Here is a 16,776-nt window from a genome sequence, read left to right as displayed (position 1 = left end):
CTTTCCCCCGGGATGCGAGTTGGAGTGAAGGAATTTAAGTCTCCCCTTCACGAGTGATTGTTAGATGGAGCGCGGGGTCGACAGGTGGATCTGTGCAGAGCTGGCACGGACAGCGGTATTGTGTGAAGGAGGCTACAGCTAAAGGAAAAGCTGTTCCAACCCTCGTCTGTGACATGAGCTCTAAGCGGCGGCTGAAGGAGGACGAAGCAGTCAGTGTCTAACTTCTTCTTCCTGAAGGGATCTGACTCAAACTGTTGTTTCTTCAAAGTCATCTCATCAGGAGGCCGACTGGAAACCTCCTTTGGAGATTCTTCTGCCTCAGGGAAAACACTCGCCTGCTTGTTGCACTTTCTGACTAAAACTTTTGACTAACACACACACACATTCATACAGCACTTTTTCTATCGTACTCTGACACAGTCATCTGGGGACATGTGGGGTTCAGTGACTTGGAGCTGCTGGGATTGAATCCCCGACCCTCCGGTTCCTGGATGACCCGCTGCCTCCTGAGCCAGAACCGGCTCCTCAGCGTTTGATAACGTGAAAGTACTGATGGATATTGTTTGTCGTGGTTCATTGATGGACAGAGATGATGAAGAGGGTTCTTCTCGGTGAGGAAGGTTGAATTCAGGCACGAGAGACGATGATGGACATGGACATAAAGTATTTATATTCTACATTCTGCATCCTGTCCTGTGGCATCATCTTCTATGAGACAGATCATGTGAAGCCACAAATCACAACTCAAGCTGTTTGTTCTGCACACACACACACACACACACACACACACACACAGTGAGGACACACACACACACACACAGTGAAGAAGCTGCAGTAGAGGCCTGTGTTGCTTGGATGGGATTGGGGACGGTGTGTTAGTCCCCTCGAGGGTGGCACCTCTGTGTTGCACCTCCATGTTTCACCGTATGAAATAAGCAGGAGAGCTAAGCTGCGGTGCCGCGTGGAAGCAAACGCCTACACACTCACTCACACGCACACAAAAAACACAAACCCTGCCCGTGACCCTGTTCTGTGTCAACCTGGCCTCGTGCCCGCAGCAGATGAAAGATCCTAAATTACCGAACCGAGCTTAACTCTCTTCTCCTCGTACCGTGAACCTCGGTAAGCGTATGCAAAATATTCACCGCACCAGAGAGAGAGAGGGGAGTCTGGGCGAGGGAGAGGAGATGAGCATTACCAATCGCATGTGAGGAAAACACATTCACACAGGAGAGAATGAAGGAGGGATGGGAGGAGGAGGTGGTGGTGGGGGGGGGGGGGGGGGGAGACACACACATGAATATTGAAATAATCAAAGCAGATGCTGTTCGCTGCTTTTTCCGCTTCTTGTTTTTGGAACGCTCTCCACATTTATCACACTCCTTCACCTAGTTTTATTCTCTCAGTCTCCTTCACCCCCCCCCCCCCCCTCCTCCTCCTCCTTTCCTTCTCCTCCTTCCTTTCCTCCACGCTTCAAGAACATTAAAGTCTCCTCGTGGGGCTGCAGCATCGCGCCTCTAATGAAAGCGTTTGTTGTCATTTTTCAGATGCGCGGTGTGAAATTAAGCGAGCGGTTTATATAAGAGCCGTGGCAGGAATCAAACGCCGGGCACACATCGGGAGACGCCAGCTACTTCAATCACTTCAAGCTCATATATATGTTCCTTTTGTTCAGTTCGCTATCTGCCGCACTAAGCCAATTTTCTAGCCAGTCTCTCGGCATTTAAAAAAGTCTGATTTCTTTCCCTATGTGGTCTTAATTCATATGCCCCCCCCCCCCCCCCCCCCCCCCCCAACCTTCCTCTCGACATGCTGATAAGTGGAGCCAAGGCACACAGGGGGGTGGCGGGTGGGAAGTAGAGGAAAACACATACACATAGTTTGTTTTTATACGATCAGTTAACGTTTTTTTAATGATCCTCCCTTCATGTTTCCCTCTTTTTAACCCCCCCCCCCACCACCACCACCTCACCACAGCAAACACACACTCAAACACAAACATGCCATTTCCTGGAATTTAATAATCTTAATGAAAAGAAAGAAGCAGAATTATTTATTTATTTTATTTACATTTTAAGTCAGTTTTTCTTTGTGGTTGTTTGTGAACACGTCCGTTATCTGTCACCCAACAGTTCCTCTGCTGTCTTTTTAATTATTATTGACTCCAGCACTTTGCTGCGTCTCCTGCAAAACAACAAGAACCTGAACAAAACCAATGCATTAACTACAACCTTGAATTAACTCATTTGCATTGAGAGAGAAAAATTAGATATATTCCACAACCTGCACTTCATTCCCTCCGCAGCTGGGAGAACACTGTGGTTAAGTAAGAGTGTTAAGAGGCTCAATCACATGTAAAATGGGTGAATTTGCCTCTAGAACATCAAACATAGAGAATTAAATGTGCAGTAAAGCATGTGCAGTAGAAAGCACATCTCCAGCCGTGCACTGGAGTCATCACTTGGACCATGAAAGGGTCGAGTGTGGAATCCAAAGAGCAGAATTACCCCCAAGCTCCACTGCCTTGTGAAAACTCTCACAGGAAACACTTCTGCTGCAGTTTTCGGGGGCCGAGTGAAAAATATTCCCTCTGCACTCTAATTATGTTCAGTGGCATCAATTATGACAGTGGAGGTGTGAGGGAAATATTCGGTTTGGTAATTCCGCCGTGCCTGTGTATTTTCTCACATCAGTACCTCAACTCTTAACCCTAATTCACATACCTAAAACTTCCCATCCACCCCCCCCTCCACCCCCTCATCCCTTCATCCCTCGTCTCTCCTCAGAGTCCCTCGGCCGGTCTCTCTCCGCCCGTCTCTCCCTGTCTTTCTCTGCTCCGTGAGCTGGAAAATTGGCTTCAAAAGGCCACTGCTGTGAACAAGGGCCAGCCACACAGTCGGGCCCGTCCGCTTTATCTTCCACGCCACGGAGGGGAAAAGAAGGCAAGAGGGAGAGAGAGAGAGGGGAGAGAGAGGGGGGGGAGAGAAGAATGGAGAAGAATAGTTTTGACCAGTCACTGAAACCAATAACCAGGAGAAAGCTACTTACTCGAGGACTGTCTCTCTCTCTCTCTCTCTCTCTCTCTCTTTGCATTTCTTCCTCTGTCTCTGTCTGTCTCCTTCCTCTTCCTCACTCACTTCACTTTTCCCTCTTCATCTTTTGTGATTCTTTTGTGGTCAGTCCGTCTCCCTCTCTTTCTGTCTCTCTTTCCCTCCTTAGACCTTATTCATCATTTTTTCTAAATGTTTGCTCTCATGCAAAATGCAAGGAATATGTTGCATTCACTTGAGTTCACAGATAAATCCATGCTTTTTGTTTTTGAATACATTAAAATAACACATGTCTGCTGTATTTCAGAAGCTACAGGCTTTTGTTTTAAGTCCCAAATTAAAACATTTATCAGACTCTATTCTCGTAGCAGTTGTGTAGATAGATAGAATCAATGCAGACAAAATGCACATCTGAATATCCCACAGTTTAATGCTAACAGTGCGATTTAAAGTGCAGCCAACTGAACACGCGGTTTTAAAACTAGTCCGTCAGCTGCAGCTATCTCATCATTTCCCTGATGTTAGTGTTTCATCACTTTACAGCAGCATGTAAGTGTTTGCAGTTTACGCCACAACCCCCGAGAGTCCTGAGTGCTGCGCTCTCTAATCTCCCAAATCAGCTGCGTTGCCTTCAGGTGCATTTCGCTCGCCTCCGCTCAGTCCACATGAAATGGAAAGCGCGGCGCAGCATGGCCTCGGAGATGACCCAGAGCTGAGATGCAGCTGTGCTGGCTGTGATAGGTGTTGTGGCTGTGAATGTGTGACAGAGTGCAGTTGCTGCTTTGCGTCGAGGCTGCATTCTGATAAATATTTTTGCTTCAGGAGACACTCGAGGAATTTTTAACCAGTCATGGTCCAGGGCACAAATCATACGGGTCAAGTTTAGTTGCTAAATATTGTGTAGTAAATATTTAAAATGTCAAGGCCTTTAAATATATTTAAGATAATCTTTCACTGGATGTTCAGGTGTAATGAGGCTGCTGCTCAGAGACGTATTTATAAATATAAGTATGATGGGAATAAGGAGTTTTTTGAATGAATCCTTTGTTTCATCTTCAAACTTCACAGTGAATATATGACATTCCACATACATTGGTGTTTGAGGCCCATTAGATTAACGAGAAATACCTTTTATTGGTTGTAGTGGTGGTTTGAAAATATCCTCCTCTATTAAACTGAATAAATACACAATTGTGGTCAAGAACATGATTTCATAGTGAAACAGACTACACTGCTGTTGTGGACATAGTAATTGAAGACACTTGTTTAAATAAGATTAATGATGTATTGTAAGATATGTGATCTTAATCAGGAGCTTGTAATAATTTGCTTTGCTTTAAGATCAGGAAGTAACTCAACCCTCTGTCTATGTGGTCTCCAGGGAAAATAACCAGTTAATGTTTTAATGTATGAGCAGTAGTACCAGGGCTTGAATGTTTGTTCAACCTCCCACATCATACTTGTTTTTTATTGTGTAGACAAAATAAACGTCGGACCCAAACACATATTTGTCCAGATCTCAATTAAATGATTGGCGGTTGAACCAGGTCATGCAGTTTTCCCTCTTTGCCTCTGAGCTTTAGCTGACGCTGCCATCCCTCTCCTTTCCCCTGGGAGACACGGAGCTGAATCAGCTGAATCAGCTCCACCTCATCCTGGATGGTGCCACGGCAGCAGCGGGCAGCGGGCACCAGCCGGCCGGGCACAGGATGAAAAGCAGAGGAGGATCAGATGTGGTTGTTGGAGGGGGGGTGGGGGCAGTGTTTGTGGAACTGAAGTAGGACTTGTGATTCTCGTGACAGCGTTTTGTGGACGAACTCGACGGATCCTTGCTTTCTTTTTGTTTGTGTGCAAGTTTATTTAATGGACGTGTCACTTTGTCCCTGCAGAAATGTAGCTATCCAGAGAAGGACACCCTCCCTGGAAGGCTAGCCCACCTCGTACATGAGTTGAGCCCTCTTGCCTGCTGGCTCAAATAAACACACACACACAGCACCCACCCCCTGGGGAGCAGCAGGAGCTGTAGCTCGGGGGGATTATGGAGAGGAAAAAGCTTTCAGGAGGACAGTCGTCTGCTTCTCTCCTGCTCCTCCATGGGCAGGCAAAACAAAAAACCTCCCTTCCTCCCTCTAAGTCCCTTTTTTGGCATTGCCTGCCAAAAAAAAACTGTGCCGGGCAGCTTTGCAAAAGGAAAGGAAGGCAGGCAGGCAGCCTATCCCTCTTTCTGTCTACATGGCGAAAAGAAATGGGCTCATTTAGCCAAAGCTGCCACGGTTAATGCAGAGCTCTGATGGAGGCTTTGGTGAGGTGAAATCCCTCCTACAAAGATCTGTTAGTGGCTGTGGAGCTGTTGGGCTGCCGTCTCCTACAAGCCTCTGTCTCCTGTCATCCACCTACACTGCCTGGTGGCTGGTGGGTGTTTTATCGACAGTACCACCCGTGACACGGCCTATCTCCGTCAGTGTCAATGCTTGCTTGCTTAGCAGGACCATTGTGCCCACTCCCACCGACTGGTTTTGCTCCAGGAGCGCATAATCTGAATTCTGCCTTTGACCAATGGTCAGATGATTCCAAGCCTCCTCCCTGTGTCGCCCTCTTTGTGTTGGAAGGGGCTTGTTTCTTGTCATTCGCCGTGTCAAGTGTTTAGCTCTTGGCTGTGCACACAGGTAAACAGACGTTTATCACGAGGTGCCCGGTGCCAAGCCGTGGCGTGCTCAGGGAGAATATGTTTAAATTGGAACGCTTATCATTAGTTCTCTTGACTGACAGCTGGGCGTTGGGTGCGGGGCTCCTGCCACAGTATGACTCAGTCCTTCTCTCACTTGTTCTCTGTCTGTGCTTTTTCAGGGCGTCTTCCAATTCCTACAAAGAAGAACAAGTTTAAACAACAACACAATTATGATATTAAGTTCTTAACCACTGAACAGAGGAATCCTCAATCCAACCACCACAGTGTTTACATAGACATGTTCTTTAACTTCAGAGCCACAGACATAAGAAATATAAGCGAGCATATTTTGACATTTTAACTTATAATTAATGGATCTTAAAGAAAGAAATCTGATTTATTTATTTATTATATAAGTGATTGAGAGCAGTTTGTTACAGCTGCGTATCCCATTGCACATATTGAACAGTCAAAACACTGAGAGGAGAGAGACAAAGAAGAGAAAGAGTCAGCTCCTGCCGTCAGTGCACATTCTGAATCCTTTGACCTCAGGTTCCTGGAGGATGTCAATTGTTTCTCTTTGTCTCTTTCAGGTCCTCAGCTCTGTGCGGACAGAGGGAAACCCCCTGGACTGTCGCTTCAGCCTGCTCCAGCCCTACCAGCTGCTAACGGTAGAGCTCCCCTCGAGGCCCCAGGGGACAGAAGAGGGGTCCTGGGCTGACACCTGTGTGTACGAGTGTGCACGAGGCCGTCTGCACCGCCTGTCCGTCACCCGCGTCCCGCTGCCGTCCCGGCCCATCACCTGTTCACGACACCCCTTGGAAACCACGCTCCTCCTGGGCCTGAGGGACTCCTCCCTGGTCCTGTACGACCAGCGCCGAGGGCTCTCTCTCCTGGCCTCCTGCCCTGTGCCACCTAACCTCCTGGCCTGGCACCCTGCCGGAGCTGTGGTCGTGGTGGGGGGAGGCCAGGGAGAGCTGGTGTGCTTTGATGCCGGCCTGGCCCCTGTGAACATGGCACTGGTGGCGGAGGAGGTGGCTGCAGCCGCGACGCTCAGACTCCCTCAGCACCTGCGCTGCTCCGGAGGCCTGGAGGGGCTGCAGTGGGCCACGGGCCCGGACGGAGGCCCAGAGGGGACAGACACGCTGATGTTGCTCTTTCATGAGGGACCACTGGCAGTTCTGAGATTCAGACTAGGTAGGAAAAAGATTCAAGAATAACACAAGACTGAAATTTACTCAAATTTAAGAAACTGGGATCAAATGTTGAGCAACTTATATTAATTACTAAAAATTGAATAATGGGATCTTGATTTAGTTTCTGTTCACAGGGTGATAGAAGTTAAACGTATCTCAATATGTTGAGCAAACTCTTGCAGGGTCTCAAACCACAATGAGAAGTATACAAGAGATTAATGTGGAAAATGTATTTACATACTTTAAAAGAAACCGGGAAACTACACACAGTTAAAATAATACGATCTTAAAGCACAGTTATACTCATAGCAAAGCAGTTACTATATAAGGGTTTATAAAATGGACAGGGGCATCCAGGTCAATACAAGGATTCTGTGTATGAACAAACCTTCCTCACCATCTTCGTCACCTCGTTCTAACGAAGGAGTCTTCCTCCCTCCCTCTGTTTTGGATCTGTCTCTGCACCTGAACCTCGCTGTGTCAGTACCTCCGCTGAGCGGGTCGTCTCTCGCACCTCTCCACCGAGGGGAAGTTAATTTGTTGACGGGCGGCGAGGTTAGTAGGAGTCACGCTCTCAGAGGTCATTCGATAATCGCCCCCGGGGCACGAGCCCTCCAGGTGCATTCTGGGATGCATTTTTCCGATAAATCGTTTACAGTGGCTGCGCGGTCCCTCGGGGCCCCCAGATAAAGTTTGCCAATCAAAACATTTTCCGAAGCAGCCGCCTCACCCTGTAACACACAAGTACACACACACACACCCAATCATACTGTGTCATACACACTCGCACGTTCAGCGTCTTCGAGTGTGACTTTGGCAAGAAGATGTGACAGTGGCACGCAGGTCTCTGCTGAAGTTTGGAAGCAGGAGTGAGGGGCGGAGGGAGGAAAGTAGAACACTGTGTGTTTTAAGCTTGTGTGTGTGTATTTGACTGTGTTTGACTGTGTGCACAGGGAAAGAGGGGTGGGGGGAGGGGGGGGGGGGTTGTCTTCCAACAATAGCTTCCCCTTCTCTGATCGTCTGCCAAGGTTTTGATGAAGAAAGTCACTGCGCGTCTTTTCTCCATGATAATTCCCCCCCCCCCCCCCCCCATCACGTGTGTGTGTGTGTATTCTTCCCTTTCTGTGCTCCAACACACACGCACACACACACAGACACACACACACCTCATTTGTTTGTTTGCGCTCCTTCTCTGTATTGACTTGTTTCATAAGGCCCGCCACATGACAGAAGGAGTGAGTCAGGAAGCACAGAGGAAGAAAGACTTGGCCAAGATCCAATTTCTCCTTTTTTCCACGGGAGGCAGCCCTCACTACCCCTGCCCCCCCGCCTGTACCGAGTTATCTCATCTGGGCACACGGTGGCCGGGGCTGGACCTGCACCGGTACAGGCTGTGGAGGGGCAGACCAGGGAAGGTGCTGCACAACGCTGCAGCTAGAAGCCTTTTTAAGCCTTAAAAATTCTTAAATATCTCAAAATATTACGCACTAGGTCTCACATACGTGTCGGTCGGTTTCAATTAACTTTTTGTTCATCTGACGCTGCTTCCGTCTCACTTATGATGCCATGCATCTTTTGTAATGTCTCTGATACAGATATTAACACACTGTGATAGAGCTGCAGAGTAAAACCACATGGAGTTGATAGCTGATTGTCTACAAACACCTCAGTCCAGTAACATGGAGTTTCTGTGGAGTTATTCTCTTACTGGCTTCTTCACCTGATCTTCAAATATCAGGAAGGGTAGATTTTATTTCTTAGATTTAATTCATTAAGGTCCTAAGCGTTTACACTTTTTAAATGTTGTTAAAAACCAATAATATAACTACTATAGTAGTGGTTATAGGAATCAATAGAGTCCAAGCTGATGTGTTTTATTATTTTGGTTTGTAAGACCGAGCTAGTAAAGATTAATTAAAATCTTTAGTGAAGTGAAGTCAAACCGAGGTAAAGATTTGCATCTTTTAAAAGCATTGTGATTTTCTGATTGATAGTCAGCAACACAAAAGTTTTAATAATGTTTAATTATTTCATATTTCAGAGAACTTCCCCTCATTGATTTGAATTGATCCCTCTGTGCTCATTCTTCTCATGATCTTCTTCTCGGCCGCCGTGTGTTCGTGCTGCTGTCGATCTCGTCCTGCTCAGAGTTTTGTTTTTGTGTCTGACACAGTGATGCTGAAACGAGCTGGTCAAACAAGTGAGTGTAGACAGGTGTGGCACCGCAATGAGCCATTGTCATTGCCACCCAAGGACATCCCCCCCCCCCCCCCCCCCCCAACACACACAAACACACACACACACACAAACCGTACCAGCTCAGCTGATGTATTAGCCACATTAGACCACTCTGTAGGGGATTTGGGGGATTGCTAATTGCCAGCTTGTCATTTTAATTGCCAGTACACCCCCCAACCACCCCCACACACACACAACCACACACACACAGACAGATACACAAACATATGCACTTGTCAATTAATTAGACACGAGCCTGCTTATGGGGCTGCAGCCTCAGCAGAGACTCTCCTACACTGTCCAGAGTATTGACTGGATAAAATAAGATGTAAGGAAAGTGAAGCCAGAGCGGAAGTGGCTGAAGCCTGTGTTCTCTCAAATGACCACCAGGGGGGAAATAAGTCATTTTAGTCTAAAGTCTATGAGAAGGTTGACGTCACACTGGTTTGGCACTTTGTCCAGAACCTGTTGTTTACTGACTACATGAGGGTTTGTGTCAGCACATGAATTCATGGTGAAGTTAAACTGAACCCAGACCAGTTTCCGCTTCTCGACATCTTGTCATTCACAGTTCTGTGGTTTGGAATCTGCTCACATGAAGTTCAGTCTTTGCCAAAACAAGCTCGTGATTCATGTTGACTGTTCTGTGCAGCGTTGTGATCGGGTGTCAGTCGACACTAATCACCCCCGGTATTCAACACCTGCACTTCCTGCATGGGCTCTCTATAAAGTCACAAACACGTGTGCAGCTTCGCCCTTTTACACAGAAGAAGACACCGACACAACTGTGAAGGGTTCAGAACCGTGGCCTTCTATTATTCAGCAGTCCTAATCTACAAACACACACACACACATACACACACACACACACACACACAACCTAATTGATTGACAGGTCAATGCCAGCCTGACCCACCTAGTGCTCCAGGTTATTCTGCTTGGTCACACACTGAGAGAACCTCAGAGTATTGAAGTGTTTGTTCAGTTTCTACATTTTGACTGATTTAAACAGAGTCAAAATTAGAATATTATAGAATATTCAAAGTTGGGTTGACATTTGAAGATTCGTCTATATAAATTGGTATAAAAAAATCTAAGTTTTGTTCAAATGTGATAATATGATTACAATATAATCACATTTCAGAAATTGGGCAGTGGTTCGATGAACAAAGCCTGAAAGATTCTCAAATTTTGTATTTTAATGTTTGATCTAAATGTTGATCCCATAAGATAGAATTTTAGTTTTCAAACTCTTAAATTCACTGAAGTCTCTGTATTGTTATAAATAGAAAAGTAAAAATCAGGGCTCCATTAATTTCAAGATTTCTTTTTTAACAGACAAATTATCAGATGATGGGACGAGATGGGAGAGCTTCATATTTACTGTAAATGTGTAGGAGATGAACAAGATCCTGCTTTTTAATATATTATCATTATTTCACGTGATAATAAACTGTGACTCCTTGTGACAGGGGCTCTGACCGGGGGTCAGATGGGACCAGGGGAGCTGCTGCAGCAGCGGCTGCTCTGCGGTCAGGTCAGAGAGGCCCTGGGTATCCTGGAGTCCATGGACTGGAGCATCATGGGAGACCAGTGCTACCGATGCCTGAGCTCAGTCACCAACTACCTGCTGAGGCTGGAGCTGAACGCAGAGAGAGAGGGTGAGTGTGTGTGAGGGAACAGTCAAACACAAAGAACTGGTCTAGGTTCCACTTGTTTTAATCCCAGTTAAAACTAGAACGGCACCCAGTAGAGCTCATACCTCCACCAAGGCCTAATATACTTCTTTAATTCAAGCTATTGCACCACAACACACCCATAGATACACAAATTCACAAATCAGTGAAAATGTCAAAAGCCACTTATCTCACAATGTTAAGACGAGTGAAAGAAAGTTCCTGGATCTGCAACTTTTTATGGATCCGAATCAAAATGTAACGAGTTCTTTCTCGAGACACGTTTCATCCTTTCACCAAGTTCCCTGGAAATACATCCAGTAGTTTTTGTGTAATCCTGCAGACAAACAAACACACAACACACGGACAAGGGTGAAAGCAAACTCCACAGCCGAGGTAAATATTAGAGCAGAGAACGTTCACATCTGAAGCTCATCGCAGAGAAGGATGCAAATAATGTAAACGAAGCAGAATCCGTTCTTCATATATCGTCAAACCTCATCAGCGTCATGGTTTGCAGTTTTGTGAGCTCGGCTGTCGAACTGTTTATGTAACAACTCAATGACAATATTATATAAAATTGTCTTCTGACCCCCACCTGCCACAAGCATATGAATATCACTTTATGTTATTGTGTGTGTTTCTGTCCATAGCTCAACTGGAAGCAGCTCTGGGCGTGTTTTATTCTCCGCCTGCTCCTCTCTCTGATAGGCTGATACTGGATTACCGGGAGCCAATCAGCAAGTACGCCCGGCGCTTCTTCCACCACCTCCTCAGGTAACGCCAGCCGCTCCGCAGGGTCCTGATCTGATGCACTGAGGGAGACTTTTGTCTCATATATGTTTTTAGGCAGGGGTCATGGGGTCAAGGTCATACACTGGAACTAAAACCATCTGAATAACAGAAATAGAAGTTAATGGTGTGTTCATCTGAAACACTAAGAAGAAGTTATCCGTGTTAAAAACAAACAGATGTCTGATCCGTGATAAACGGTCTTTTCACCATCTTCCTTCATCTCACGTTGCTATTTTTTACAAATCCAAAAAGGGAAAAATAGTTTAGAATTAACTTGCAGGCGTTGATGCAGCTTTGAGTCATTCATAACACGAAGCTCCACACATGCACCTGTTTAGACTGTTGTTTCATTTCCCCTTCTTCCATGAGAGCCCTTTTGAAACGCCTGTTTGACTGAAATAGACCCTGTTGTTCCTGCTCGCCGCCGCTCGCCACTCTCCATCCTGCAATTACCTCCCGCTCCCTCTCTCTCTCCTCCTGTGTAGCAGAGCTGCAGCAGCGTTTGGCATCCCACCTCCTTCCCTCGCTTATCATCTACCTGCATTCTTTCTCTCGCCATTAACATCAAATGAAAGAAGCCCCCCCCTCCTCACCAGACACACACACACACACACACACACACACACACACCTCCTCTGTTTGCTTGTGTTTGTTTCATGTTGGCTGCCGACAAGGAAACTTGAGGTGTTTTGTACAGGGAGATACAACTCTCTCTCTCTCTCTCTCTCTCTCTCTCTCTCTCTCTCTCTCTCTCTCTCTCGCTCTCCCTCTCTCTCTCCCTCATTCCCTCTCGCTATCGCTCTCTCTCTCTCTCTCTCTCTCTCTCAAACCTATTATTGGTTTTGTTTGCAGAGGTGTGTGACAGTGTGTGTGCGTGTGCAGTGACTTATTATTCATCTTTAATTTTTCATTTCCAAGTTCACAGTGTTGTCATTGTGTTGTTGTGTTTCCTGTGTAACCGTCTCCTCTGTCTCTGCAGACACCAGCGCTTTGAGAAGGCCTTCCTCCTCGCTGTAGACCTGGAAGACAGAGACTTGTTCATGGTGAGTGGAAAAGATTAAAAGTGTAAAGAAAACTAAAAACACGAGATATTGTATATATATATATATATATATATTTTAACCTCCAGTTATCACCTCACCCCCGTCTGTGCTCTTTAGAATAAGAAAATGTTTTCCCATTGCAATTTTTCGATTGCGCACTACAAAATTCCACACTCACAAATAAAATACAAAAATAATAATGATCGATCTTGATGGAGCTGTATCTATTTTTTGTCCATATCTATTAATTAATTTGTCTTTGTTCAGCACCTTTTAAAATGGGTTGAACATGTGGCATATATTACTTTGCTAATTTAGAATATAAAGAAAAATATAATGAAGCCTGGAACACCACAAATTTAAAAAATGACACAGGTTTCTCTATTGTTGGATTTATCGAATGTTTATCTCTTGTCGTGCTGTAATTTTCTGTTTTCCTATAAATATATGTTTAAGGAAGAAAAAAATGACACAGGTGATCTATAAATATTAATAGATATAATATAAATAAACACCGTCGTAATGTTGAAATCATTAAATGAATAAAGTTAAGTTACTTTAATGATAATAATATTCAGACTGTGTTCATTGATTAATAGAATTATACTTTTATGAAAGTGTTTAATTTAAGAGTGTGTGTGTGCGTGTGTGTGTGTCTGTGTGTGTCTGTGTGTGTGTGTGTGTGCGTGTGTGTGTGTGTGTCAAAGAGCAGGTGTGATCTCAGTCTGGGCCCCAAACTTCCTCCTCTCATCTTCCCTCTCACTTGCTCATTCTTCCTCTCCACTCTGCAGTGCTCTTCTGTGTGTTTGACCCCCTTTTCCATGGGGCCCCCTTTTGCTCCATGCTTCACCAACACCATAGACATTAATACAGAAACCCCCCTACACACACACACACACACACACACACACACACACACACACACACTCACTCCTCTTGGTCCTTCAATCACATTGATAGCACTGCTTCCAATTCCCTCCCCACTAAGTAGTGCTGCTGGGAAGCCCAATTGAAAAGGTGGAGTCGAGCCTGTGGACCTTGAAAGAGCGCAAGGGGAAGGTTGGGTGGGAGTAGAGGGCTGGGGGGGGGGGCGAAGCTATATGACAAATGTAAAAAACCAGAGAGAGAGAGAGACTAGGGGAAAGAGGAGAAACTAGGTCTCTCTAACAATTTATAGGTGTCAAGAGATGAATTAGAAAGACTGATATCAGCAAATAATTGTTTGGTTATGAAGTGGCTAGGGTTAAGTTTGGTTATGGAGGTTATGAATGGGTAGAATCAGCAATAGAGTGATTGAGGCCTGAGGAGTCAACAAAGCAATTTGCTTTAAATTAAAACATATCAGCAGTTACTCCTATGGAGTTACATGTATATTCATACGTCTTTCCTGTTCTAATTGTAAATAATTAACATGTCTTAGAAGATAGTAATGAAATCTAAATGAAATGTTTTCATTTAGATGTGAAAACGAACAAACTAAGTACATTTCATTCACTTTAACCTTTTCTTCCTAAATTGCTGGTTGGATTCGAGATGTTTTTTAGTTTCCTGTTTGAAATCAAACCACGTGAGCAGTGTTCTTTCAAAAATGTAATTTTTTTATGTCTTAAACTATTGTTATTATCTTTTTAAAATGCACCTGTGATAAATCAGACCTAGTTTGATGGTCTTCTTTTTCTCTTGCGTGTTTTACTCATCATTAGAAGTCACTCAACTCGACAGATAACTGCAAATACTTCTCATCCCGGATCTGTAACAAAGTTAATGCTCTTTCAAGCACTTTCTTTTTGCCTCAGTGACCAAGAGAGCAACAACTCCTGGTTTGAAAGGACCCAAAGAGAGAAGAGGAAGAAAAGGAGGATGTTGACATTTCACCCCTCGCTCTGTCCCTCGCTCTAATTAGGTTGTGTTGTTGCTTTAACCCGCTGCTCGGCTGATTGAGTCGAGGTGGACGGGGTTAATGAGGGCAACCCCCGCCTTCCCCGAACCGCTCAGAACTTCAGGACCTGCTCACAGAACTCAATAACGCGCCGGCGACTTGGTAAAATGCACACGCACACAGAGATAACACGCACACCCTCAACTCTCCCAGAAACGCCCAGCATGATACACCCCCCCCCCTGCATCACCAGGACCCCTACCCCCCTCCGGTGTCATTGTTTCCCAGCTAACAATAGAGGCCCTCCAGCCTTTTCTGTCCCCAAGAAGAAACCTTTTGTTAAAATGAAACACTTCAGTGTCGGGCTAAATTGAGGGGGAGGAGGAGTTGGTGGTAGGGGGTGTTGTGGCGGAGGTGGAGGTTGAGGGGGGTTAACGCGGAGGTGGTGGGGGGTTACTGAGTCGTTTGCATTTTTTTGTCATAATTGACGCTGCTCTGTAGCTCCCTAATTAGCCTTTGATAATGAGTTGATAATGTAACCAATTAGGTCATTCGTCAATCTTGTTGACAAGTTTTTTATTTCTTCACCTCCCTCCCCATCTCCCTTCCTCCTCTTCTCCCTCCTCGTCTCCCTCCTCTTCTCCCTCCTCTTCTCCAGGGTCTGTGGCTCTTGATGAAGCTCGTTAATTAAAATTAAACGGTGCGATAGCTGAATCTGATGCCGTCTCTTTTGTTCCATGATGAGAGCAATAAGGAAAAGATGCGTGTGTTGGGTTCAGCCTGTATCTCCGTCAGGATCTGCTGCTGGAGCAGGGATCGCTTGTCTTTGGGAATAAGCTCGTTGTCGTCTCTCAGATGAGTAATTAGAGTTATTAATACATTAAGTCCTTAACACTCATTTGATAAAAGTGTTAGTCAAACACAACGCTCCTGGATAACAGGTGTGTGTCCGAAAACAACTGTGTTTGTAAGTGTGAATTATTATCTGGGAAAACTGAAAATGTGGAATTCTCTGACTCCTCAGAACTTGCTCCTGACTGAGGATCTGAAACTGAGGCTAATTGATAAACCGGCCAAATTACTGTTTATTTGTTCCTGTTATTTAAGTTTATGAAATAAGAAATATCACATGAAGATTTCGGGCGTATTAATTTCATCTCACTTCAAAACAAACTTTGCCTTTAACCGTAAAGAGGTCAGATATCACACAGTTCAAACTTCTGTTCTCCTAATTAAATCTGTGTTTTTGCACTTTCCTCACACAAGAGGCTGATCTGCCACTTTTCTCACACACAATAACTTAGTGTGTGAGTCCGCTCTGTAGTTTAACAAGTGTACTTTAACCCACAAACAAGTAGATGTGAGCAAGTTGACTTAATCCCTCATTTAACCCACATATCAGTGGATGTTGGGCCCTGTGCTTCCTCCACCTTCTCGCCCCTCCTCCCCCCTTCACTCCCCCAAAAATGGCCCTACTAAAACGCCCCTCTTTATCGGTGTGGTTAGCTGGCGCGCTGCAGCCCCTAAAGCTCTTATATAAATAAGATTAGTGTCGCGTTCGAGCGTTGGGGAATAAGAGGTGTAATATCTGATGGTTTTATATGCAGTATTATTGTTATCCCTTCTTAGTCGGCCTGATACTCCTCTCTCTCTCTGGCTCTCTCTCTCTCTCTGGCTCTCTCTCTCTCTCTCTCCCTCTCTTTTCTTACTTCACAGTTTGTCTCTCTCTCTCATTTCACATTTGTTCATTTTACTCTCTCTCTCTCTCTTTATCCAGATTCACAGTATTATGAGGAGCTAAGCTGGAATAAAGCGCCCCAGAATCAAATGTTCATATTGTTCTCTTCTGACTGTCATAATCTCTCTCTCTCTCTCTCTCTCTCTCTCTCTCTCTCTCTCTCTCTCTCTCTCTCTCTCTCTCTCTCTCTCACGTGCACCAAAACCCCTTTGTGAAATATTTCTCGTTTTTGAATGTCTTGTTCACCCTCTTTCTTTAGCTCCCTCACTCATACTCCTCATGATCATTTTACTGTACTGCCTCCCCTCCCCTCCCCTCCTCTCTTCTTCCTCTCCTCTCCCCTCCTCTCCTTCTTCCTCTCCTCTCCTCCTTCTCGTCATTGCCTGTTTAATCTTCCGCTGCTCTGTTTGTTATCAATTAGGAAGCCTCACTCATATCTAATTGAGGGGCCATGTCCTTGTTCCCTGAATTAGCCTCCTCAGTGCTTGTAGCC

General features: G+C 45.3%; 2 protein-coding genes across 2 annotated transcripts in view; one reads left to right on the top strand and one right to left on the bottom strand.

The window, feature by feature from the left end:
- LOC128453522 (malate dehydrogenase, cytoplasmic) overlaps positions 1 to 16,776 on the bottom strand; it is a 116,992-nt gene that overhangs the window by 38,745 nt on the left and 61,471 nt on the right. The window lies entirely within an intron of this gene.
- The window catches only part of wdpcp (WD repeat containing planar cell polarity effector), a 58,270-nt gene that overhangs the window by 34,007 nt on the left and 7,487 nt on the right, over positions 1 to 16,776 (top strand). Inside the window, exons 11-14 of the mRNA XM_053436161.1 lie at positions 6,312 to 6,915; positions 10,625 to 10,813; positions 11,482 to 11,605; positions 12,603 to 12,666. Coding sequence (XP_053292136.1) covers positions 6,312 to 6,915; positions 10,625 to 10,813; positions 11,482 to 11,605; positions 12,603 to 12,666 — 981 coding nt within the window. The remainder of the gene's footprint in view (positions 1 to 6,311; positions 6,916 to 10,624; positions 10,814 to 11,481; positions 11,606 to 12,602; positions 12,667 to 16,776) is intronic.

This window comes from Pleuronectes platessa, chromosome 12 (genome assembly GCF_947347685.1).
Source record: "Pleuronectes platessa chromosome 12, fPlePla1.1, whole genome shotgun sequence".
NCBI lineage: Eukaryota > Metazoa > Chordata > Actinopteri > Pleuronectiformes > Pleuronectidae > Pleuronectes > Pleuronectes platessa.
Note: the sequence above shows the minus strand (reverse complement) of the source record. Positions and strands in the feature narration are given on the sequence as shown.